A 25,168-nucleotide genomic window follows, 5' to 3' on the forward strand; every position below is an offset into this window, starting at 1 on the left:
CCGTGTTCACTCGTGGGATTCATAGTGGTCCTTCCAGCAATGATACTCAATTCTCAAGAACATCACAGTGAAAGAAGATTTAAATTTAAGTGGTCATGAAACAGCTGGTTTGAAACTGAGTTATTTGATTGGTCCTCAACCAGGACTGCTGATGCAAGGTCAATCAATCAATCAATCAATACTGATCTGCATTTAGGGCAGTCGCCCAGGTGGCAGATTCCCTATCTGTTGCTTTCCTAGCCTTTTCTGAAATGATTTCAAAGAAATTGGAAATTTATTGAACATCTCCCTTGGTAAGTTATTCCAATCCCTAACTCCCCTTCCTATAAATGAATATTTGCCCCAGTTTGTCCTCTTGAATTCCAACTTTATCTTCATATTGTGATCTTTCCTACTTTTATAGACGCCATTCAAACCTATTCGTCTACTAATGTCATTCCACGCCATCTCTCCGCTGACAGCTCGGAACATACCACTTAGTCGAGCAGCTCTTCTTCTTTCTCTCAATTCTTCCCAACCCAAACATTGCAACATTTTTGTAACGCTACTCTTTTGTCGGAAATCACCCAGAACAAATCGAGCTGCTTTTCTTTGGATTTTTTCCAGTTCTTGAATCAGGTAATCCTGGTGAGGGTCCCATACACTGGAACCATACTCTAGTTGGGGTCTTACCAGAGACTTATATGCACTCTCCTTTACATCCTTACTACAACCCCTAAACACCCTCATAACCATGTGCAGAGATCGGTACCCTTTATTTACAATCCCATTTATGTGATTACCCCAGTGAAGATCTTTCCTTATATTAACACCTAGATACTTACAATGATCCCCAAAAGGAACCTTCACCCCATCAACGCAGTAATCAAAACTGAGAGGACTTTTCCTATTTGTGAAACTCACAACCTGACTTTTAGCCCCGTTTATCAACATACCATTGCCTGCTGTCCATCTCACAATATTTTCGAGGTCACGTTGCAGTTGCTCAGAATCTTGTAACTTATTTATCACTCTATAGAGAATAACATCATCCGCAAAAAGCCTTACCTCCGATTCCACTCCTTTACTCATATCATTTATATATATAAGAAAACATAAAGGTCCGATAACACTGCCCTGAGGAACTCCCCTCTCAACTATTACAGGGTCAGACAAAGCTTCACCTACTCTAACTCTCTGGGATCTATTTTCTAGAAATATAGCAACCCATTCAGTCACTCTTTTGTCTAGTCCAATTGCACTCATTTTTGCCAGTAGTCTCCCATGATCCACCCTATCAAATGCTTTAGACATGTCAATCGCGATACAGTCCATTTGACCTCCAGAATCCAAGATATCTGCTATATCTTGCTGGAATCCTACAAGTTGAGCTTCAGTGGAATAACCTTTCCTAAAACCGAATTGCCTTCTATTGAACCAGTTATTAATTTCACAAACATGTCTAATATAATCAGAAAGAATGCCTTCCCAAAGCTTACATACAATGCATGTCAAACTTACTGGCCTGTAATTTTCAGCTTTATGTTTATCACCCTTTCCTTTATACACAGGGGCTACTATAGCAACTCTCCATTCATCTGGTATAGCTCCTTCGGCCAAACAATAATCAAATAAGTACTTCAGATATGGTACTATATCCCAACCCATTGTCTTTAGTATATCCCCAGAAATCTGATCAATTCCAGCCGCTTTTCTAGTTTTCAACTTTTGTATCTTATTGTAAATGTCATTGTTATCATATGTAAATGTTATTACTTCTTTGGCCTTAGTCTCTTCCTCTATCTCGACATTATCCTTGTAACCAACAATCTTTACATACTGCTGACTGAATACTTCTGCCTTTTGAAGATCCTCACATACACACTCCCCTTGTTCATTAATTATTCCTGGAATGTCCATCTTGGAACCTGTTTCTGCCTTAAAATACCTATACATACCCTTCCATTTTTCACTAAAATTTTTATGACTGCCAATTATGCTTGCCATCATGTTATCCTTAGCTGCCTTCTTTGCTAGATTCAATTTTCTAGTAAGTTCCTTCAATTTCTCCTTACTTCCACAGCCATTTCTAACTCTATTTCTTTCCAGTCTGCACCTCCTTCTTAGTCTCTTTATTTCTCTATTATAATAAGGTGGGTCTTTACCATTCCTTACCACCCTTAAAGGTACAAACCTGTTTTCGCATTCCTCAACAATTTCTTTAAACCCATCCCAGAGTCTGTTTACATTTTTATTTACCGTTTTCCACCGATCATAGTTACTTTTTAGAAACTGCCTCATACCTGCTTTATCAGCCACATGGTACTGCCTAACAGTCCTACTTTTAAGACCTTCCTTTCTATCACATTTATTTTTAACTACCACAAAAACAGCTTCATGATCACTAATACCATCTATTACTTCAGTTTCCCTATAGAGCTCATCTGGTTTTATTAGCACCACATCCAAAATATTTTTCCCTCTGGTTGGTTCCATCACTTTCTGAATCAGCTGTCCTTCCCATATTAACTTATTTGCCATTTGTTGGTCATGCTTCCTGTCGTTCGCATTTCCTTCCCAATTGACATCTGGCAAATTCAGATCTCCCGCTACAATCACATTTCTTTCCATGTCGTTTCCCACATAGCTGACTATCCTATCAAATAATTCCGAATCCGCATCAGTGCTACCCTTTCCCGATCTGTACACTCCAAATATATCAAGTTGCCTATTATCTTTAGAAATGAGCCTTACACCTAGAATTTCATGTGTCTCATCTTTAACTTTTTCGTAGCTTACAAATTCTTCTTTCACCAGAATGAAAACTCCCCCTCCCACCTTTCCTATCCTATCTCTACGATACACACTCCAGTGCCGTGAGAAAATTTCTGCATCCATTATATCATTTCTCAGCCATGATTCAACTCCTATTACAATATCTGGTAAATATATATCTATTAAATTACTTAATTCTATTCCTTTCTTTACAATACTTCTACAGTTCAACACTAACAATTTTATGTCATCCCTACTTGATTTCCAGTTCCCTGTTCCCTTATCACCGCTCCCTAGGCCATCCCGTTTCCCTGAATGTACCTCCCTATTACCCTTGCAAACAAATTTCCTAACTTATACGTACCACTGCGGTTTAAATGAAGGCCATCCGAGCGCAGATCCCTATCTCCTACCCACCCATTAGGATCTAGAAATTTCACTCCCAGTTTCCCACATACCCACTCCATAGTCTCATTTAAATCCCCAATCACCCTCCAGTCAGTATCCCTCCTACACAGTATTCCACTAATAACAATCTCCGCTTTCTTAAACTTCACCCGTGCTGCATTTACCAGATCCCACACATCTCCAACTATGTTGGTACTTATATCAGCTTGCCTTACGTTGTTGGTACCAACGTGAAACACTACTACCTTCTCCTTCCCCTCCTCCCTCTCTTCTACTTTCCTCAACATCTGCCTCAACCTAATTCCTGGATAACATTCTACCCTGGTTCCCTTTCCTCCACACACTTTCCCCACGTGTCTAACGATGGAATCCCCCATGACCAGAGCCTCAACCCTACCCACCTCATTTGACCCCCTCCCCTCCTGGTCAGCCCTATCTTTCCTGATAGCTGCAGAAGCTACTTCCTCCTCCCTTTTCTCCTTCCCATGACCCTGTTCCACCTGTCTTTTCCTATCCTCTACTCTACATTTCCCTTTCCTACCTTTTCCCTTCCTCCTACTTCCACGCATCTCAGCAACAGTTCCCTGTCCCTCATCTTCCCTCTGTTGTTCTACCTGGAGTGACTCGTACCGATTTCGCACAGACACCTGTCCTGAATTCTGATCCTGAATAGAGCCCTTGGCCTGCAATCTCCTTCCCCTTAGAACATTAGACCACCTGTCTTCTACAACTCCTCCCTTTCCTTCCCCTCCCTCTTGTACACCTACTGTAACCTGTACATTCTTTGAGGGAGTCCTATCTTCCTTCCTGTCTTCTGTGAGAATCCTAATTATCTCCCTCAAACTTTCCAACTCCTCCCTCATACCCCTCAATGCCTCACCACACCCACAATACGTACACTCGCGCTCCTTAGCCATTCTTTACGGGGGGGGGAATTTAAATTTAAAAATAAAATAACTTATTTGCAAAAAAAATAAATGAACGGAGGGATATATTGTCTGGGATAGTACACAACAATAAGGTAATTAATATACGACTACACTACAATACTACTTAGTCGTGCTCTATTTTTTTTATCCTACAACCCCTAACAGGATAAAAGCTGCTGTTAATTACTGAATATCGAAAGTAATACACAAGAACTACACAATTCCAAACTGCAATTAAGCCTATCCTAATTTCAACAATATTTTAGTAAGAGTTTCTACGGATACCTCTGCTACACCAGTACTACACAAATATTTTACAATAATAAAATAAGCACACTAAATTCTAATAGGATATTACTCGTATACTACTGTACAGTACACTACAGTAATTTTTAAACTACTTTCAGACGTATCCTAATTACGATACCGGTACCGTACCGTATGTCACTACTAAGCACAACAGAAATGAAATTTGCAAGAACTACTGTACTCAAAGATTACCAACGAAGGTAAATGCTTGGACAAATTATTATTAGTATTACGGTCTAATAGATATACACGAAAGATAACACACGAATATAGCAGGCAAGATACGGCACTATCTAAATGTACTGTATCTATGCTACAATGTATCTACACTACACTACACTGCGTTTGGTTAAATGCTTAAGTATCAAAAGGATTGCCGTACACGAAGAAAAACACGAATATAACTGGCAAGATACTATCTAATATATTATACCTTATCTTCACTACAATTCTACTGAAATGTGGTTATGTGATTATTACAGCTGGTGGATTACTATTATTTTCCCTACTCCACGGGACGGGGAGAAAAAAAAGTCCTTAATTAGGCCTACTGAAAGTGTTTGTAGAATATTTTATTTGTAAACCTTTCCTTTAAGGAAGACTTACTGTGTGAAGTGGAGTATTGTGCTAGAATATTTTATTCATATTCCATTTAGCTACCTAACCTGTAGAGTGTAAAATATTTCTGTAGCATATTTTATTTGTAACTACTAGGTTATTGTTCTATATTAGTTGGAACAGTCCAGAAAGGTTGTGACAGGGACTTTTAGAACAGGGTGTGTTGGCCCCTGTCAGTTATGGATTCTAGAAATATGTCCTTTCTATTCTGGAAAATAGAAGGTTCGTGATTGGTGTCTGTATATGTGTTCGAGAATATTGTATAAACGTTGCAACCGGATAAAGAGTTGTGATCGGTGAATCTGGGTGGCGATAGGCAAGCTCCTGTGCTCTGACTGGGCACACCGTAATCGCACCAAGGCTAGCCTTCCCTTTTTAAAGTGAGCGAGATTGGATTTAGTTGTCTTTCGTCCTATTGTGAGTCCAGCTGTTATGTTAGCGTGACCTCACTCCCAGGATGGGCTGCCTTGAGGTAAGCACTGTTGATTTCAGACCGGTTTTAATTTGCATTTAATTTTCGTTGGTATATCACATAGGAGTTTGCCCCTACTCGCCCCTCTATTGCTCAGACGTCTGAAAGCACGTTTAGCTTCACTCTGAATTGTGATAACATGTTGTGTTTCCGCTTACCTTCAAGACTGTATCGTAGGACTTGATTTGTGTTAAGATATATTTGCTTAACTCCTTGGTCTTATCTCTTGTCAAAGAACGCCTAATTCGTATTTCACAAACTGTGTATAGCTGCATTTGTTCGGAAGTTACTTTGTAATGTCGATTTTCAAAAATAATATCTTGAAAACAAGAGATCACTGTTGGCCTTTTGGAATCCCGCAACCTTCGCATCCATATGGCCTTTGGTAAGTTCCCGGTCCCGTTCCACGTTCCTTGTTTATTGTCGTCAAGTTCCCCAACCTGATATTTACTTGTGTTGTATGCGACGCAGTTCATCAGATGTTTAGTGTGTGTCTAGACTTTAGGGTACCGTGTAATTGCATTTATTTTCCTCCCCTTTAACTACGTATCGTGTAACCACCGAAAACCAGTTACACAAGGGTTTCTGCTTTGTGCCAGCAAGCTTGTCTGAGGCAATGCATGCCGTGGCATACTTCAACAGGGTGTTCGTAAAGTCACCGGACTCAATATTTCGGATATTTTTTCTGAAGTTTTATTCGACAAACAAATCTAATGATTACACACAATAGTTCCACATACCTTCAAGTCAAGAAAAATATTTTTTAAACTTTGGTGGAAGTATTCAGAAGTAATGAGTGTAATAAATGTTCAGACATAATACTAACTCGTCTCCTGCACATTGCATTCCCACATTTTCAGTTCATAACAGATGTTGAAAGTGACCACCATTTTCTTGCAGGCACAAATTTAAATGCTTACACATGTTTTGCAACACTTTTCTCAAAGTTGCTGGTGTTAATTCTCCAATACATTTAGAAATTGCTTCTTTGAGTTCATGTAAGAAATGCAGATTATCTCTGTATAATCTTACTTTTAAATACCCCTAGAGAAAAAAGTCTGGAGAGGTTAAATCTGGCAAATCAGGCGGCCACAAATTTCTTGAGATTACTCAATCACTGAAAAAATCTTGCAACACTGCCAAGGTTGTGTTGGCAGTATGATTAATGGTGCCATTTTGCTGGAACCAGCAATAACGCTCATCCTCTTCCAATAATGCCATGAATTGTTGCACAATGTCCCTGTATATGACACTGTCACCTGCTGTGTCAAAAAGCAGAGGTCCAACAATACTTTTGCATGATATTACGCACCAGATGCTGACCTTTTCAGAATGAAGCAGTATTTCATACAAGGCAAGCGGATTTTTGGTTGCCCAGATTCTAGTATTCTACGAGCTGACATAAGCACTGAGGGGGAACCATGCTTCGTCTGTACAAAAAAAAGAAGTATTGTTCAGAATGACTACCTTTTGTATGAAGGTACAGATCCACTGGCAGTACCATTGAAGATTGTCTAAATCACGCAGCTTCAGCTCGTGGAGGTCTCAAGGCTCTTTGTATACATATCACCATTCTCCCTTACCACTGTCAAGGGTTACCTAACCACAAGCAAATATAAGTGTACCTGAGTGAAAATGAATAAAATTCATCATTTAGAAATTATTAGCAAAATTATCTGCACTGCCATACAGTTTGCATCTGCTAAGACACTAAATGCGCGGATATCCAGGCATAAATCTGCAGATATCCTCATCTGCATACATCATAACCAAGCATGCCAACTTATACCATCAGAATCGTGAACTACGATTTTTCAGAGTTAGAGTCCAATGACCTTACGAACACCCTGTACAATGGGCTTTAGTTGAAATGGACTTGTTGTCCAAGTGGGTTCTGGCTCCACTGGGGGCCACACCATTTCCATGGGTAAGAGATTTATTATTTGGATTTTATATTCTAATTTACATTTTGTTAACTTCACAATAGGAAGCCAATGTATTCTGGCTGGCATACTGTATTTTACAATTACTTATAAAATCTTAACAGGTTCCACCTTCTTCAACACAAAAACAATGTTGTCAGATGTTTTACAACATATCTTTAATTGCAGTACTAGTTTCGGCGCTAATTACGATACCATCATCAGCTGCGCGACAGTAAAGAGAAACTTGGCAATACACATAAAATATACAACATTTTCATACAAATAACTCCTTAATATCTTGTGTTAAATTGTGTTAAGTTAAAAATTACCCAGTTTACTACAAGTTAACAACTTGTGGGTCAAAACATTAAAAACATAAGTGAAAAATCTCATCTCAAGATGATGAGTTGGATTCCATTATTTAGTAATACTTAATACTTTTTACGCTCTGTATATCAATTCGTTGGCATTGAACTCCAAGGTCAAATACAATATTAGAGTTAAACAGTATAGTTCTAAATTCATATTTATCGTATTAAAATGTTAATTCCACAGGTATAATACTTTAAAAATCTTATGTCTATAAAACTTGTTGTGTTTTGTTATTTACGTTATAAATAGTAAAATACATTGTCTTCTGAAGCTTGGTGGTTGTAGCAAAATGTAAAACTTGTGTTGTTGTCTGATTAGGTAGAACTGTGACAATATTTGCCCTGAAGATGTTAAACGGACTAAGCTTCTCAGTTAAGTACCGTATCCCTGCAATGATGAAAGCCCAATATTAACGAAGGGAGACTGGTTGCAAAACTTGTCATATTAAACTTGTTTTTAGTAAACTCACTTCAACGCCCATAGACTTAGCGCAGCGGGTGCAGCACAATGAGTGTGGCCTGATCGTGTCGTGTGTTGCGAGGAGAGGCGTTAAGGAGGGGAAGTAGGGTTGGCAGGGGGAAATGCTCATGGAGCTATAGCGGAGGAGGGGTCCGGGGGACGTTGTGGACGAAAATAATAATACGAAAAACTATTACGTTGAGCCCGAAAAACGGTAGAATTTCCTGGAAATCTTAATTTAGTAAGCAGTGTGATCAAGAATTCAAATAAGACTCTGGGTTTTTCTGAAATTTCATTTAAATTAAGATTAGCATTGTAATACTGGTCTAAATGTATGAAATATGCCTCTGTAATGTCGAGCATATGCCCCTTACTTAGTATCTCCATAATCTCAAGTTCTTGCTCTATGTCTGTGAAATTGTGCTTAAGATCGTGGACATGCTGGCCTACAGCTGAGAATGTATTATATTTCACAGCATTAAGGTATTCATTATACCTAACACTGAAACTATGTCCAGTTTGTCCCACATATCCGCTGCCACAGTCTTTACATTTGAACCTATACACCCCAGACTTGGGAGTATGGATTAATTCTATTAATTGCTGATGTATTATGTAAAACTACTCGCTTCTATTATCTGTTTTGAAAGAGAACCTAACTTTCCGTTTCTTAAAAATAATCGTGATCTTATAAACCTCTTTATTAAAAGTAAATATTGCAACTTCTTTTAATTTCGGTTTATCTTTGATCAAAGTGGTGTGAGGGTAATGTTTAAATTTATTAATTATGTGTTCTATAAAGTCCCCTTTAAAACTGTTAGCCTTGGCCATTGACTGGATGATGTTCAGTTCTTTGTCCAAGTTGCATTTAGACATTGGTACAACACTGAAGGCACGATTCACCAGGCTATTGTAGGTCGTGTATTTGTAAGCTTGGGGGTGTAACGAATCTTGCCGTACTGTCTCAGCTGTATGCCAGCATGTCCACGATCTTAAGCACAATTTCATGGACATAGAGCAAGACCATGAGATTACTGAGACGCTAAGTAAGCGGCCTATGCTCGACATTACAGAGGCGTGTTTCATATATTTAGACCAGTATTACAACGCTAATCTTAATTTAAATGAAATTTCAGAAAAACCCAGTCTTATTTGATTTCTTGATCACACTGCTTACTAAGTTAAGATTTCCACGAAATTCTACCATTTTTTGAGCTCTACGTAATAGTTTTTCGTATTATTATTTTCGCCCACAATGTCCCCCGGACCCCTCCCCCGCTATAGCTCCATAAGCGTTTCCCCCTGCCATCCCTACTTCCCCTCCTTAACACCTCTCCGCGCAACACATATGACATGATCAGTGTTGTGCATAAGGAAATCGATATACAAAGCACAACATCAAATTTTATTATTTGTAAATCTTTACACAGTATATACAAAAAAAGGAACGAAAACTGACTTGATGCTTGAAGTGCTGCACACGTTAAATAATGGCCTAAACTAGTAGACTGATGGTCTGTGAAAAAAATACAATCATATATATTAATATTCATATGTACAATGCTGTCTATCTTGATAAGATAGGACGCTTGAAGTAACCAATGTCCGTGTTAGCTGATGACTATCTGTAGTTTGTAGAAATATACAGGGAACTTGGATTCAAGTTCATGGTAGCAGAATGTTAGGTCGTAGTTGGAGAACTTGCAGGGAACTTGTGGTAAAGTTCGTGAGTAGCAGAATGCTAGGACAGGATGCATGTCGTTGATACGGGAGGCAGGATATTTGAGGCGGAGATGTCCTGAGGTGAAACCTCCCGACCAGAATTAGTCCACCTGTTCAGAACATTTTTAAGAGGGTACCTCCGTGTCTGACATACAGTGTAGTCTGATCGCTGGACACTGTAGGAGTGCCTTCAGTGGAGAAGACGTCGCCCAATTTATATCCGCTGACTGATGTCACAAACGATTATGTCAGTGCGCTGCAGTCTACACCTCGTGGTATCTAGAAGCGACGATGCTGGGCGGGTTGCGGAGCTTGCAGGTGGCGGAGGACACACGCAACACCCTCCCGTCCTAATTACGCTGGTACGGCGTGAAGCGGCGGCGGCGCTGACGGCGGCAGCGATGCTGGGCTGGAGAGTCGGCCGTGTTTGCTGTGTTGTCTGGAGCCCGGTCTAGGCGGAGGAGCAAAGAATCGTCCTGAAAAGAACCCGTCGTGATTAAATGGTCCAGACCTCTTTCGGCGATGGATTTCTGAGGTGTGATAAGGGAATCAACAGAGGGACATGGACGATAGCGGAGGCGGATCTGGTCCTGGTAGCGGCAGATGCGTTTCCCGGCGGTCTGGATGTCGTAGTGACAATGTCCCAAGGTACGACAGATGATACCAGGTATCCAGGGAGGATTGGATTTGAAAGTCCGGACATACACTTTGTCGACGGCGTTGAACTTTGGTTGCGAGTGATGCGGCTGGGAAGGAAGAGGCTGCAACAAAGAAAGCAAAGTTCTATGAGGGCGTCCATGGAGCTTGTGAGCTGGAGTGAGGTTGTCGGTATCAGGCATAGCCCTATATCTGCCTAGGAGTTGTAATAATGCCTGATCCTTGGTTAAACCTGAAGAAACGGCTTGCTTCATGTTTTTCTTGAAAGTCTGGACGAAACGTTCAGCTTCACCATTGGATTGTGGATGAAAAGGAGGTGCCAAAATATGCCTAATGCCACTGTGGGTGCAAAAGTTCTGGAAGTTAATGGCAGTAAATGGAGGTCCATTGTCTGAAATTAGCACTTGAGGTAAACCTTCAGTAGTGAAAATCTTTTGAAGTGCGCGAATGGTAGCTTCCATAGTAGTAGAATGCATTTCTACGACGTAAGGAAAGTTTGATAGAGAGTCTATCACGATGAGCCACATAGAGTTGAGAAAAGGTCTATGTGTACTCTTTCCCAAGGAGAATTAGCAGGAGGCCATGGACCGAGATCAGACGACGGTGCGTTCTGATGTATTTGACAAGGGTCACAGTGGCAGATGAGTTTCTCGATGTCGGCGTCAATACCGGGCCAATAACAGTGTTGACGGGCGAGTTGCTTGGTGCGCGATATTCCCCAATGACCTCCATGTAACAAGTTGAGAACTTGCTTGCGCAGACTAAGTGGGATAACCACTCGGAATAGGGTGCCTGTTTCTAATAGGATTACTCCAGCACGAACTGTGAGACGATGCTGAAAACGATGATAAGGTGCAAGGCTGAAAGGAAGCTTGAGTTGAAGAGGCCAACCACTGCGGATATAAGTAAGAACTGTAGCTAGTGTATTATCCTTATCAGTCTCTTTGGCGATGCAAGTAACGTCAATGGGAAAACTGGAGACTGTGTCTTCAAGTTCAATGTCTAACTGAAGACATTCAGATTCTTGAGAATCGAAAGTAGTATCAGGACCTGCAGGTAGGCGAGAGAGAGCATCAGCATTATAATGCTGGGATGTGCTACGATAATCAATCTGATAGGAGTAGTCAGAGAGAAATATTGACCATCTTTGAAGTTTCTGTAGAGAATGTTCAGGGATCTTATTACCAGGATGGAATAAGTGAACAAGAGGCTTGTGATCAGTGATTATGAGGAAATGGTTACCATATAGATACTCATTGAAGCGGCGAATGCCAAAGATAATAGCTAAGGCTTCTTTTTCTATCTGAGAGTAGTGACGTTGGTGTTCGTTGAGTGTCTTGGAAGCGAAGGCTATAGGACGTTCTTGTCCGTGGCGATCCTTCTAGGAGAGAACAGTGCCGAGTCCATAATCAGATGCGTCCGTGGCGAGAGTGAGGAGCTTACCGGGCTGAAAATGAGTAAGCTTGACAGCGTAGACAAGGGCCTTGTTAAAGGTCTGCCAGGCATGCTGACATTGTGGGGACCAATGAAATTTAGCACCTTTCTTGTGTAAGGCGTTCAGAGGAGCTGCTACTGAAGCGAAGCGTGGAATGAACTTGCTGTAATAGCTTTTCCGATGAAGGACTGTAGTTGTTTGATATTCTGCAGTGCGGGCATGTTGGTAATGGCAGAGATGTTCTGTTTGCTGGGCCGAATACCATGCTTATCAATGACATGACCTAGGTAGTGAACTTGAGGTTGAAAGAAGGTGCAGTTAGCAAGATTAGTACGGAGGCCATTTTCTTTCAATTTGGTGAGGAGTAGGCGCAGATTATTCAGGTGGTCTTGATAATTTTTGCCGGTCACAATAATGTCATCAAGGTAATTAGCACAACCGGGAATGGAGGCGGTAAGTTGTTCTAAATATCGCTGGAAAATCGCAGCGGAGGAAGAGACACCGATAGGTAGGTGCTGGAGCTGTAGAAGTCCAAGAGGGGTATTCCGTGTGAGGCACTGCTTAGATTCTTCATCTAATAGGAGCTATAGATAAGCTTCTTTGAGATCCACTTTAGAGAAGAACTGTCCACCGGCTAAACGGCGAAATAAGTCTTCAGGACGGGGAATTACAAAAACGTCGGTTTCAATCTGAGAGTTGATTGTAGAGTGAAAATCACCACAAATGAGGATATTGCCATTGTCTTTTTTAACTACGATGAGCGGAGTAGCCCATTTACTGGAATTGACTGGAGGTACGATACCGGCTGCTAGCCATCTCTGTAGTTCTTGCGTAACTTGATCCTGAAGTGCCAGTGGGACTGGACGTGCTTTGAAAAAGCGAGGCTTGGCTCCTGATTTAAGCTGGATATGAGCTGTGTAGTCTTTGGCTGTGCCTAGGTTGGAGTCGAAAACTTCTGGAAATTGCTCTAGGAGATTAGTGACATCAGAGGTAGGTTGCAAGGCAGAGACGACATTGACATTGTCATGTACTTGAAATCCGAATAAATTGAAGAGATCCATGCCTAGAATGTTGGATGCAGTATAGTTATTGACAACCAGTAAGGTAACTACCTAATGAATATCTTTATATCTTGCAGGAACAGTGATTTTTCCTTTAATATCAATCTTCTTCTTGTTAAAAGTAACAAGCTGGACATCAGCAGAAGAGAAGGACAGCAATCCTAAGCTGTGATATGTAGAAAGATTGATGATGGAGACAGGCGATCCAGTATCTAATTGAAAGTCAGTTGAATGATCTGGGAAAGTGATCGGAATGATGATCTTACTAGAATTTCTTGTAAGTAGAATGAGGTTGATTTGATCAACTTCCATATCCTGTCGTGTCTTCTGAGTAGTTTTCTTCACAGGAGGAGTACGGGCAGGGCGGGACGTACTTTGACAGACAGTCTTGATATGCCCTATTTTATGAGTGGACTTGAAGAAGCGGCAATCACGGCGTTCGTGATGCTTAAAACATCCTCTGCAGGAAGGCAGGAGCTGTGGAGCTTTCTTATGAATGCGTGTCTTCATAGAAGAGCGAGAATGAACCTGTCGGAAACGCTTTGAAGTGAGCGAGCTAACCTGGCAGTTCGAAGGAGCAGAATGCTTGCTGGCCGTATGAGATACCTGAGCGACTTCATGTTTGGTAGCTATTTCAGCTGCAGTCTTAGTAGTCATTTCATAGACTGTGGCAATACGCTGTACTTCTTTTAAAGAAGGGTTACTACTTTTTACAGCGTTGAAACAAACTTTGTCTTGTGGACTATGGAGAATAACCATGTCCCGAATGAGCGAATCCGTGTAAGGCGTGCGACAACCATCCTTAGAACAGACAAACTTGCAACTCTTGGCGAGACCACGTAATTCCGCAATCCATTCTGTGTAAGTCTGGTGCAGCTTCATTCTACATTGAAAAAATTTATAGCGAGCTGCTACAATGTGGGGATCCTTAGCATAATGTTCACTTAGGCGAGCTAGGAGAAGTGCGAAAGGAACTTCCGATATCCGTTCTTCTGGGCTGAATTTCTGAAGTAATTCGCAGGTTGCATTTCCTACAGAACTGAGAAAAAGAGCTCGTTGGCGCTTCTCGTTCGTAAGGGCGTGACAGATGAAGTGCTGTTGAAGGCGAGCAAAATATACCAACCATTCTTCTTTCTCTGGGTCAAAGGCAGAAAAGGCAGGAACGGTAGGGTTCTGCGCTGATGAAGAGAGAGCCTGAATGGCTGTAAGCAATGCTGATTGCTGATGTTGCATAAACTGCTGTTGCTGCTGTTGCAAAGCCTGCAATATAGCCGCAACTTGTTCTGTATTAGCCATGCTTGCGGATGATACAGTGAGTACAACGTTTGAAGCAGGGTGTAGTAGAACCAGCTGTGAACTCGACAGTCAGCGAGCGTAGGGGGCAGAGAGAGAGAGGGAGAGAGAGAGCGGGGAAAGAATGCACTGGAGAAGCAGGTGATGTGTCCGTGACGTGAAATGTTGGCCTGGTGTCTGCAATTCGACTGGGCGTACACACCTGGAATAATGGCACTGCACAAATGCGAAATGTTGGCGATAGAATATCGTCCGAGTGAGTCGAGGGAATATAACGTGGCACGGTGGCGAATATACTGTCGTGAAGAATGAAGTTCAGAATATTGTTGATGGCGTGTCTACTTTTTCTCGTTGCTATACTGTTGTTGGAGGTACTACATTTTCCTTGTCGCCAATATTGTTGTTGGCGGTACTACGTTTTCCTCGTCGCCAATATTGTTGTGTTGTATACAAGGAACTCGATATACAACGCACAACATAAAAGTTTATTATTTGTAAATCTTTACACAGTATATACAAAAAAGGAACGAAAACTGACTTGATGCTTGAAGCCCTGCACACATTAAATAATGGCCTAAACTAGTAGACTGATGGTCTGTGAAAAAAATACAATCATATATATTAATATTCATATGTACAATGCTGTCTATCTTGATAAGATAGGACGCTTGAAGTAACCAATGTCCGTGATAGCTGATGACTATCTGTAGTTTGTAGAATTATACAGGGAACTTGGATTAAAGTTCGTGGTAGCAGAATGCTAGGCCGAAGTTGGAGAACTTGCAGGGAACTTGTGGTAAAGTTCGCGAGTAGCAGAATGCTACGACAGGATGCATGTCGGTGATACGGGAGGCAGGATATTTAAGGCGGAGATGTCCTGAGGTGAAACCTCCCGACCAGAAGTAGTCCACCTGTTCAGAACAATTTTTAAGAGGGTACCTCCGTGTCTGACATACGGTGTAGTCTGATCGCTGGACACTGTGGGAGTGCCTTCAGTGGAGAAGACGTCGCCCAATTTATATCCGCTGACTGACGTCACAAACGATTATGTCAGTGCGCTGCAGTCTACACCTCGTGGTATCTAGAAACATCGATGCTGGGCGGGTTGCGGAGCTTGCAGGCGGCGGAGGACACACACAACAATCAGGCCACGCTCGTGCTGCACCCGCTGCGCTAAGTCTATGGCCATTGAGGTGAGTTTACCATAAACAAGTTTAATATGACAAGTTTTGCAACCAGTTTCCCTTCGTAAATATTGGGCTTTCATCATTGCAGGGATACGGTACTTAACTGAGAAGCTTAGTCCGTTTAACATCTTCAGGGCAAATATTGTCACAGTTCTACCTAATCAGACAACAACACAAGTTTTACATTTTGCTACAACCACCAAGCTTCAGAAGACAATGTATTTTACTATTTATAACGTAAATAACAAAACACAACAAGTTTTATAGACATAAGATTTTTAAAGTATTATACCTGTGGAATTAACATTTTAATACGATAAATATGAATTTAGAACTATACTGTTTAACTCTAATATTGTATTTGACCTTGGAGTTCAATGCCAACGAACTGATATACAGAGCGTAAAAAGTATTAAGTATTACTAAATAATGGAATCCAACTCATCATCTTGAGATGAGATTTTTCACTTATGTTTTTAATGTTTTGACCCACAGGTTGTTAACTTGTAGTAAACTGGGTAATTTTTAACTTAACACAATTTAACACAAGATATTAAGGAGTTATTTGTACGAATATGTTGTTGTATATTTTACGTGTATTGCCAAGTTTCTCTTTACTGTCACGCAGCTGATGATGATGTTGTGATTAGTGTCGAAACTAGTACTGCAATTAAAGGTATGTTGTAAAACGTCCGACAAAATTGTTTTTGTACTGAAAAGTTGGAACCTGTTAAGATTTTATAAGTAACTGTAATCTCAGTTCAATATGGGTAAATCAAGATGAAGTTTCTTATGTTAAGACTGTATTTTAACAAAGATTCTAAGAAGAATGGCAGCTTTACTAATTTCATAACTATGTAATCTATCCTTCAATTTTCTACTGATATATATGCTCAGTGTTGTATGGTATACCTAGTTTAAAGGATTCCCTTTTAATGTATTTTATACTTAACGCATCAGGCACCCTTGCGACTTGTAAGCTAACTCTGTGTTTTCCTTGAAGCTATAACAGACGTTAAGTGCGAGCATGCCCCTCAGCTTCTTGATATTATTTGTGTTCTGTTTAATAAATATGTCACTATATCATAAATATTAGCTACCTTAGAGGAGTGCAAGAGGCCTCGGCAACTGGCACTATTCTCATCCTCGCCGCTAGAAGGGGGCTTCATTCATTCGAGTCCTGACCTGGTCAAATGACTGGAAACAGGCTGTGGATTTTCATTTTACTGGCTACCTTGTGCAACACATTAATCTACAAGTTTGTCCCCATGGCCTCAGCCTGTTTTCTTCCCACATCCTTGATTCTGTTTTTTGTAGCAGTTTTTTGTATCTTTGTTTTATAGGTATCAGTATGTAATTTTCTTTTTTGATATGTCAGTGCCCGCATGCCCGGTACAATTTGTTAAGAGAAAAGAAATGAATTTTTAACAATAAAACTGCTCGTATTCCATAAAGATTCTATACAATACTAAACCTAATATGCAAATTTGTAACACAACTTTGTGTTCGATAATATTTCTGAACGCTTGTGTCACAGCAGCCCACAGTTCATTCACAAACCAGCATCACTGATGTTGACTTTATCCTTAGACAAAGTCTTGCATGGATTCATGTTCCTGTTTTAAAACCAAAATCTCATTTTCCTCTAGCTTATTATACAGTGAAATCTACAACAGTAAAAGCTCATGTGGCAAAACAGAAACTCACCTGATGACACAGAGTACAACAGACTGACGTGTTGCCTCATTACGTAAAATCAATGTGCCTAGCTCGCTCAGCTCTGACTGTAACATGGAGTTAAGCCTTGGTGGCTCACAACGATCATCTTGCTCCATGATCTCCATACCAATTGTAGTAGCAGCATCAGAGCTGGATCCCACCAAAGCAAACTTCAGCACATCCAAGTACTCACGAGTAACAGTGCGATTCAACATATCCTCAACAACTTCCTGCAAACAAATGATATATTCTGCAGTTTATCCACACACTCACATGAAGACACACCCCCCCCCCCCCTCCCCGAACAAAAAACACAAACTCTCTCTCTCTCTCTCTCTCTCTCTCTCCCTCTCTCTCATTCATTCTGTTTTCATATTCTGAAATGGTATTTTAAGGGGCTCATGAAACATTGTGCTAAGTTCTTCCATGGTATTATTAATAACAGATATCAACACCAAATTGTTTTTTTTTAAAGGGAACTACAGTAATTTCTGGCATTAACAGAAAAATGCAAACTATTATGAATTCAGACCTGTAATTAATTCATACAACAGACAATTACTTTTTCAAATACCAATATTACTTTAACTTGGTGGTTCTAGTGGCTGAGAGCAGGCACTGGTCTTGGCATATTAGACACCCTTCGCTGGTACGATTCCCGCCACACAACTGATACTCTAAAGTATGTACAAGCATGTCTTGTAAATACAATATAGTGTTCCCCTTGGGTCTACAATGTATTTATGAAAGACTAATTAAAGAAGGCATATGGATTTTATACTTTATATGCTGGGCTGAGTAGCTCAGGTGGCAGAATCCTGGCCTGCTGAGCTCAAGTTGATCGACGATGCAAAACCACAGAAACAATATGTGCTAATTCCAGTGGAATTTGAAGGTGCTCAAATAAGCCAGCCTTGCACCTGTAGATTTACTGGCACATAAAAGAATCCAAGTGGGACAACAATCTGGCATCTCGGAATCTCCAAAACTTTTTTTTGCTAGTGGCTTTACATCGTACTGACACAGATAGGTCTTACGGCGACAATGGGATGGGAAAGGCCTAGGAGTTGGAAGGAAGCGGTCGTGGCCTTATTTAAGGTACAGCCCCAGCATTTGCCTGGTGTGAAAATGGGAAACCATCTTCAGGGCTGCCAACAGTGGGATTCGAACCCACTATCTCCTGAATGCAAGCTCATAGCAGCGTGCCCCTAACCACATGGCCAACTCGCCTGGTATCTCCAAAACTGTAAAAGTAGTTAGTGGGATGCAGTAGTTATTTAAGCAACAGTCACGGAAAGTGATGTTTTATCTTAAGAGTGAGATAGGAAAGCAAGTAAGATAAACTTATCACTTAAGTGACTGAATTTTTTTAAAACCGAGTTGAAACTGAAAATAGATATTACAAACTTTAGTGGCTGCTGCATACAATATTTTATTCCATAATGTGGTGAATTTACTCATTTTAAATTAAATATTTTAATACATATAATTTTGACACATTTCCAACTAATGATAAACAGTGAAGGAAATTCAGAAAAGCAATACTTGATCCGTTGTCATAAGCATGGAATAAAACCATATTATCATTATTATGTTTTAAAGAGAAAAAAATAAGTGTTGGTTACAAAGGAACTTAATTAGAGCTGTGTTGTCTGTTTTGTGAATACAGTACACGTGAATTGAAAAATGAAAATAACAGCAAAACACAACAGCTCATTTTGTTATTGAGAACATGGTTGCCTTTAATTTTTAGCATAGTCACAATTGGTCTCAGATCACATCAGATTGCAAATGAGTGATTTTAATGGAAACTGGAACAGGAAATATTTCATAATCCATTTTGACCACAGAGAATAAGAAAAATAGAAATTCTCATGGCTTTGACAGAGAAGAGAAAGACAGAACTTAAAATTATATTTTGCAGGAGTTTTAGCAGGATAATTTTTAAAAGGAGGATTTGAACGCACACAATTCCAGCACACAACAATATGATTCTATTGACTAACTTGAAAATTACATAGCAAGACCTACTCCACAATTCACTTGACAGACGTCAACAAATATTTGAAGGAAACAATACAACCTCACAGACCACTGTCGACATTGCACAACCACGGGAAACATCACCTCCTAATTATCTTCACAAATTACTGATTCCTCAGGACAAATACCTGGCATACAGCTATACCTCTCTCACAACGTCATGACAACACTATTTGATCGACGATGCAAAACCACAGAAACAATATGTGCTAATTGTCTCCCCAAAAGTATCAATTCTACAGGTCACTAAGCTAGAATGCCATTCCTACTTTCAGGAAGTTATCAGGGACACAATTTCCGGTTACAGGACAACTTCCTCAAACTACATGGACATTTCACCCGTCTCGTCACCAATATAAATTCCCACAAAAAAAAAATACAAAAAAAAAAATTTAAAATTTAAAAAAAAAAACATGATATTCCCGGTTTCCCCTTCGATGACTGCCCACACTCCCGCATGATCTCCTATGTGACTGGTCTTCTATGCTCATATCAGTGATCTTGACTTTAATATTATTAATATCTTTAAATTTGTGAGCACGCACGATTTTCATTCCCCTATTGAAACATCATTCTCCTCCCGATTAAATACTTGCTGAAAGACAGAATTACAAAATCCCATTTAGAATTTCTAAACATCATGGTTACAAATACTTCCTACAACAGGATCAAATGCCTTTCCTTCTACACAACACCTCACACCAATCTATACTCGAATACAGTGACAAAACCCTAACAAAAACTATGCTGTCCAAAGCAAATACTGTATATACATTTATCCACATGCTTTTACACAAATTGTCGGCCCCACAGTGTAGGGGTAGGGTGCCTGCCTCTTACCCGGAGGCCCCGGGTTCAATTCCCGGCCAAGTCAAGGATTTTTACCTGCATCTGAGGGCTGATTCGAGGTCCACTCAGCCTACGTGATTACAATTGAGGAGCTATCTGACGGTGAGATGGTGGACCTGGTCCAGAAAGCCAAGAATAACAACCGAGAGGATCAGTCGTGCTGACCATATGGCACCTCGTAATCGGCAGGCCTTCGGGCTGAGCAGTGGTCGCTTTGTAGGCCATGGCCCTTCGGGGCTGTTCGCCATGGGGTTAGTTTGTTTATTGTTTCTTTTCACACACATCATTTGCTTAACCCTCTGAGCGCCAACATCCTTTTGAAAGCCCGTTTGGTTTCCATCTGAAAACTGCCAATGTCCTTTCAAAACGACGTTCAGTATTTATTTTTTATTATTAAAAGTAACAGTCATTTCCTTTCAGAATTTCCTAATATAATTAGTTAAAGACTTACTATTTTTGCAATAAACAATCCCTTTTATTTTCAAGGCCATTGTTTCAGTATATCAGTCCAGTCAGCAGGCATATTTATTGGCGCGCTTTACTTGGTGCGGCAACAACGCTAGCAGTCTCGCTGTGTACCTTGTCCGCTCTGTGTCTATTTGCTCTCAATCTTTTACTTGTTCATTTATTGCTGCGAAATGATTATATATCCACTCTCCTTGACAAAACATAAGTGTGTTTGAGAAGTCTTGGAAAATGTACTTGTACTGAATTTTATTATTATTATTATTATTATTATTATTATTATTATTATTATTATTTGTAGTATGTTATGTAAGTGTTATGTAAAAGAAATTTGTACCGCATTTCATTAGTACTGACATAAACCAAACGAGTGTTATTAGACTTGCATTTTTGGCTCATTTGGATATGTAAACTAATTATTTTTACTACAGATTTATTTTAGGTACAAAATTAATGAAGTTTACAATATAGCTTCATAATAGGTTGTACTATTCAATAAATATGTTCGCGATGTATAAAAAAAGTTTTTGTTCTACCTAAATTTTATTGCTAACTTTTATTTTGTTTTATTTTTAATTAATATTTTTGGATTTTGGCTGCCAAATACGAAGGCCTTTTTTTTTTTTTTTTTTTTAACCTCCGATTGCGCAGGTAAAGAACCACACAAGCTGTGGGAACTATTCGCGCATGGAAGGTGACTGCACAAGTCCTCCCCTCTACCCGTGGTCACAGCCAACTTCCTCACACAAGTGTGAGCCGAGGTACTGGCACGGAAACATGGCCGCTACTATTGACGCTCCCGCCAAATGTGAGGTGCGTAGTGTGATACGTTTTCTTCAAGCAGAAGGGAATAGTGCAGCTGACATTCATCTACGAATGAGTCGAGTATACGGTCCAAACGTTATGAGTGATGGTGTTGTGCGTGAATGGTGCAGGAAGTTCAAAGAAGGCCGGACTGATGTTCACGATGATGAAGGGGGCAAGGACGCAAGTCTGTCGCTACAGATTACATTGTTCATGAAATTGACCAAGAGGTTCGCAAGAACCGAAGGTTTACCGTAAGCAAGCTGTGTGAGAATTTTCCTGCAGTTTCAAGGTCATCTGTTTAAGGATCCTAACAGAACACCTGCGCTACAGGAAATTGTGCGCCCGATGGCTTCCGAAGATATTGTCTGATGACCACAAAAGTTGCCGGATGGCAGCAGCGTTGACGTTTCTTACCTGTTATGAGGCTGAAGGTGGCGATTTGTTGAAGAAAATTGTGACTGGCGATGAGACTTGGGTTTCTACGTCACCACCGAAACAAAGCAACAATCACATCAATGGATGCACACGCACTCACCAAACAAACCGAAGAAGTTTAAGCAAACCTTCAACGACAGGAAGATGATGGCTACAGTCTTTTGGAACCAAACAGGTGTGTTGATGGTTGAGTTCATGGAACGGGGGTCTACGATCAATGCAGCTGTTTATTGCCAGACTTCATGACGACTGCGGAGGGCCATACAGAACAAACGAAGAGGCATGCTGACGCCTGGAATCCTCTTCATTCATGACAACGCACGCCCTCACAGTGCTCGTGTCACCCAACAACTTCTGCAGGAGGAATTTTGGTGGGACGTTTTTGACCACCCACCATACAGTCCCGATTTAGCGCAGAGTGACTTCCACCTCTTCTCGGGACTGAAAAAATGGCTGGGAGGGCAGAGGTTCCAGGAGGATGAAGATCTTCAAACCAACGTTCGGGCCTATCTGAACTCACTGGCGGCAACATACTGTGCAGAGGGGATCGAAAAGCTTGTCCACAGGTATGACAAATGCCTCAACCGTCATGGTAATTATGTTGAAAAGTAACCACATTTGTACCTAACATTTGGTAATAAATTCATTTGGATATGCATACTCGTCTTTCATTTAAGACCCTCCGGAGGATGAAAAAAAAAAAACGCCCTCGTATTTACTAATGGTCATAAATGAACTGAGTAAGGCTTTATTTGTATAGGCAATCATATTAGTGAAATAACAAAAATTTCAAGTTTTTACCTATAATAACAGCTGAACTGTGAGTGATCAAACAAAAGCTTGCAAAAAACGGAAACTAGCCTTGGCGCTCAGCAGTAGGAAAACCATAATAGCACACAGCACTCAAAGGGTTAACTATTTATATCGTACTCCTATAAAAATTATACAAGAAAAACGTGGAGCTCCACCTGTATCAGAAACAGAATGGAAAGCAGCACATGTCTACATGTTAATTAACAAAACATTTTAGAGACCTTAATTGCTGACTCTAGCTATGGGCTCATGTCGCCAGCATTCATGGGTTTAGTGTGACATCACCATCACTCCCTGTAGGGTTACAAGATTAGGCCTCATGCCTTCGTCATTTTTATACCTCGCTGTCATATAGTATTTGCAAAAGAGAGTACATGGAAGGCATCTTGACAACTTACAATCGCACACGATTCACGTTCAGTTTATAATACCGGTTTGCGCCCGTATTCAACATGGAATTCTTGGTTAAAAAAAAAAAAAGCATTCAACTGTTTCAATCATCTGGAACAAGCTGTGTTTAACACCTTGTCTTGTCCGCGAAGAATATTTATGTGGACCACGTCTCTCTGGACATTCGCTGGCCTCACTAAGTTCTGTGAATATGATTCTCAAAGTTATTTCGTTCCTTACGGTAACTGGATAGACTCTCACTGATGACTGGAATACTATTCCTTACATGAAATATAATAATAGTACCCGACCCTACTCCTCTTATTACTAGAGATCAGAGCTAGACTTGCTAACTGTTGGACTACCTGTTTTATAGGCTAAGTCCAAACACTATTTGGGGAACGATGGTTCCGGAGTGATACTGACATGTCTGCACTCTTCCGAATCAATAAAGCATGTGTACTGAAGCTTGCTGTCACACCGGCGAGCTGAGGATCTACGTCCCGCCAAAACTCTGATACAAAAAAAAAAAAGTTCTAAAATATCTCATACTTGACTCAAACAACATATCAAAATGTTCATAAAAATAAGGCAATTTCAAATATTGCCCTCATTTCTTTGCTTCTGTTCAATGATCATCTGGAGCTTCACATTTTTCTCGCACTATTCATTCGCCTCAAAGTATCCGTGCGTTTCTTCTCCTCTCAACATATGTGTATCTACAGTATATTTCCAAAATTAGGCTTTATCTCACACACAATTAGCCATACATACATACATACATACATACATACATACATTAATTATCATTATAGACCGTTATGCCTTTCAGAGTTCAGTCTGCAAGCCTCTGTGAATTTACTAAACGTCGCCACAATCCTCGATTTGAAACTAGTGTTGTGGCCTCATTTAGTTCTATACCTCTTATCCTTAAATCGTTAGAAACAGAGTCTAACCATCGTCGTCTTGGTCTCCCTCTACTTCTCTTACCCTCCATAACAGTCCATTATTCTCCTAGGTAACCTATCCTCCTCCATTCGCCTCACATGACCCCACCGCCAGAGCCGGTTTATGCGTACAGCTTCATCCATCGAATTCATTCCTAAATTAGCCTTTATCTCCTCATTCCGAGCACCCTCCTGCCATTGTTCCCACCTGTTTGTACCAGCAATCATTCTTGCTACTTTCATATCTGTTACTTCTAACTCATGAATAAGATAGCCTGAGTCCACCCAGCTTTTGCTCCCGTAAAGCAAAGTGGTCTGAAAACAGACCGATGTAAAGATAGTTTCGTCTGGGAGCTGACTTCCTTCTTACAGAATACTACTGATCACAACTGCGAGCTCACTGCATTAGCTTTACTACACCTTGATTCAATCTCACTTACTATATTACCATCCTGGGAGAACACACAACCTAAATACTTGAAATTATTGACCTGTTCTAGCTTTGTATCACCAATCTGACATTCAATTCTGTTGAATTTCTTACCTACTGACATCAATTTAGTCTTCGAGAGGCTAATTTTCATACCATACTCATTGCACCTATTTTCAAGTTCCAAAATATTATACTGCAGGCTTTCGGCACAGTCTGCCATTAAGACCAAGTTGTCAGCATAGGCCAAACTGCTTACTACCTTTCCACCTAACTGAATCCCTCCCTCCCATTTTATACCTTTCAGCAGATGATCCATGTAAACTACAAACAGCAATGGTGAAAGATTACAGCCTTGTCTAACCCCTGTAAGTACCCTGAACCAAGAACTCATGCTACCATCAATACTCACTGAAGCCCAATTGTTAACATAAATGCTGTTGGTTGATTTTAATAATCTACCTTTAATTCCATAGTCCCCCAGTATAGTGAACATCTTTTCCTTCGGTACCCTGTCATATGCTTTCTCTAGATCTATGAAACATAAACACAACTGCCTATTCCTCTCGTAGCATTTTTCAATTACCTGGCGCATACTAAAAATCTGATCCTGACAGCCTCTCTGTGGTCTGAAACCACACTGGTTTTCATCCAACTTCCTCTCAACGA

The 25,168-nt window shown here is 40.4% G+C and overlaps 1 protein-coding gene across 2 annotated transcripts in view; it reads right to left on the reverse strand.

The window, feature by feature from the left end:
• Nucleotides 1–25,168, reverse strand: part of Ranbp21 (exportin-5-like protein Ranbp21) — a 417,228-nt gene that overhangs the window by 39,448 nt on the left and 352,612 nt on the right. For both annotated transcript variants that reach the window (XM_067141992.2, XM_067141993.2), the window contains exon 15: nucleotides 17,309–17,550. In XM_067141992.2, the coding sequence (XP_066998093.1) occupies nucleotides 17,309–17,550 (242 nt within the window). The remainder of the gene's footprint in view (nucleotides 1–17,308; nucleotides 17,551–25,168) is intronic.

The sequence above is a fragment of the Anabrus simplex genome, chromosome 2, assembly GCF_040414725.1.
Source record: "Anabrus simplex isolate iqAnaSimp1 chromosome 2, ASM4041472v1, whole genome shotgun sequence".
NCBI classification, from domain to species: Eukaryota; Metazoa; Arthropoda; class Insecta; order Orthoptera; family Tettigoniidae; genus Anabrus; species Anabrus simplex.